This window comes from Vicugna pacos, chromosome 12, assembly GCF_048564905.1.
Source record: "Vicugna pacos chromosome 12, VicPac4, whole genome shotgun sequence".
Lineage (NCBI taxonomy): Eukaryota > Metazoa > Chordata > Mammalia > Artiodactyla > Camelidae > Vicugna > Vicugna pacos.
In genome coordinates this window covers 7,021,645-7,023,538 of record NC_132998.1, presented here as the reverse complement: position 1 = coordinate 7,023,538, position 1,894 = coordinate 7,021,645, and the positions used below count along the sequence as shown (strand labels likewise).

Sequence of the window (1,894 nt, the reverse complement as noted above, 5' to 3'; positions counted from 1 at the left end):
CTCCGCCAGGGGTTCTTGGGGGGGTCACTGAGTTGGATGTCAAGTTCATAGACATCTGCCTTCATGACTGACATGGACCTCCGACTGCTGGTATACCATGGCAATCAGCTTGCTCAGGGATCCGGAATTATCCAGAAGATGTTAAATACTCTTCCCCCTAGGCAGTATTCCCTTCCATTCTCCCCTGGTCTAATAACTCATGCTCTGATAGTGAGGCTGGAGTGTGGGAGAGGAGATAAGATACACATTTATCTCTGTTTTAACTCCAACACTTTGTGCGAGGAGGCCTCATCTCTTTGAGGTGCTGCATGGTTTCTGTTAGGCTAGGGTTTAAGTCCAGCACCTGAAGGCTGAGAGGAGGAGCAGGCAGTGAGTCAGCAGACAACCCCTGAGTCCCTTCAGGGTGAGGGGACCTGCCTCTTCACCACGTGCCGCAGGGCCCTTGTCACCTCCTTGTTCCGAAGGGTGTGGATGATGAGGTTGAGCATGGGTGTGATGATTGTGTAGAAGAGGCTGAGGATGCGGTCTGTGGTGACAGAGGAGCCTTCCCGGGGCCGGATGTAAGTGATGCTGGCCGTTCCAAAGAAGAGGGAGACCACGAGCAGGTGGGAGGAACAGGTGGAGAAGAGCTTGCGGCGGCTCTGGGTGGAGGCCATTGCCAGGATGGCACCCAGGATGCGGGCATAAGAGGTGACAATCAGAGAGAAGGGGACCATGATGAAGACCACGGTGGCTGTCATCACAGAGATCTCACTCCTGTGCTTCCCAGCACTGGCCAACCTCAGTACTGGCAGGATATCGCAGAGGAAGTGTGGGATGATTGGGCGGCTGGGGAAAGGCAGGGTGAAGATGAGGGATGAGTGCGTGGTGGCCGTGATGATGCCCATGAGCCAGGAGATGCCCACCATGGCCACGCAGGCCTGCTGGCTCATGAGGGTGGAGTAGTGCAGGGGCCGGCAGATGGCGACGTAGCGGTCATAGGCCATGGCTGTGAGCAGGCAGCACTCTGAGATGCCCAGGACAATGAAGTTGTACATCTGGGCTGCACAGCCCCAGAAGGAGATGGCCCGGGGGTGCGGGGAGGCCAGGTCAGCCAGGGTCCTGGGCACAATGTCGGTGATGTAGAGGACCTCCACCATGGATAGGTGGCGCAGGAAGAAGTACATGGGTGAGCACAGGGCGGGGCTGACCTGTGTGAGAAGGATGATCAGGAAGTTGCCCAGCAAGGTGACCAGGTAGACCAGAAGCACCACCCAGAAAAGGGGGCCCTGCAGGGCCTTGAGGTCAGAGAATCCCAGAAGGAGGAATTCAGGCAGAGTCTGATTCACATTAGCCATCACTTCAGGCTAGGACCTGTGGCACAGCCAATAAAGAGAAGTTTATAGAGGAACAATCAGCATTTCTGTAACTTAGTAAAGCACTTTTCATATAGTCCCTCTAGAATCAACGGAGACAGTTAGGGTCCCCCACTTTATGGATGAGACCATGGGTCTCTGAGGGGTTAAATAATTTGCTGGAGGTAATAGGCAGGGTGTGGCAGGCATGACTTGAATCTAGGTTTCTTGACTCCAAGTTCCATGAATTTCCCACTGTTCCCTGTGCTCTGGGTCCTGTGTGCAGGGCCCGACTCCCGTGTGTACTTAGGATCTTTCTCCAGAGCAGGGATGGAGCAGCTGCCATGTCCTACCCCCTTTGTACTCCTGGGACAGAAACCCCAGTCTGGAAGAAACTACCCAGAAACCTCTGCTGTGGACTGAGCCAGGGACTGTCCCAAGCCTATCTCTAGTGATCACTGCGGTGGGCTGTGGATTTCGAATGCCACGCTATGTTGTGACTGTGTGTGATAATACTGCCCAGTTGTATCACACTTTGGGATTCTGTAGACTCTTTTTGT

The 1,894-nt window shown here is 54.4% G+C and overlaps 1 protein-coding gene across 1 annotated transcript; it reads right to left on the bottom strand.

Annotated features, from left to right (window-relative positions):
* Positions 1-317: 317 nt before the first annotated feature.
* LOC140700407 (olfactory receptor 10P1-like) lies at positions 318-1,337 on the bottom strand. Its single transcript, XM_072973901.1, has one exon. The coding sequence runs from the start codon at positions 1,335-1,337 to the stop codon at positions 399-401; it is 939 nt and encodes a 312-aa protein (XP_072830002.1). The 3' UTR covers positions 318-398.
* Positions 1,338-1,894: the final 557 nt, after the last annotated feature.

Bases quoted from the DNA above. Each gene is read 5' to 3' on its own strand.
- LOC140700407 (XM_072973901.1), bottom strand. From the start codon at position 1,337: ATGGCTAATGTGAATCAGACTCTGCCTGAATTCCTCCTTCTGGGATTC.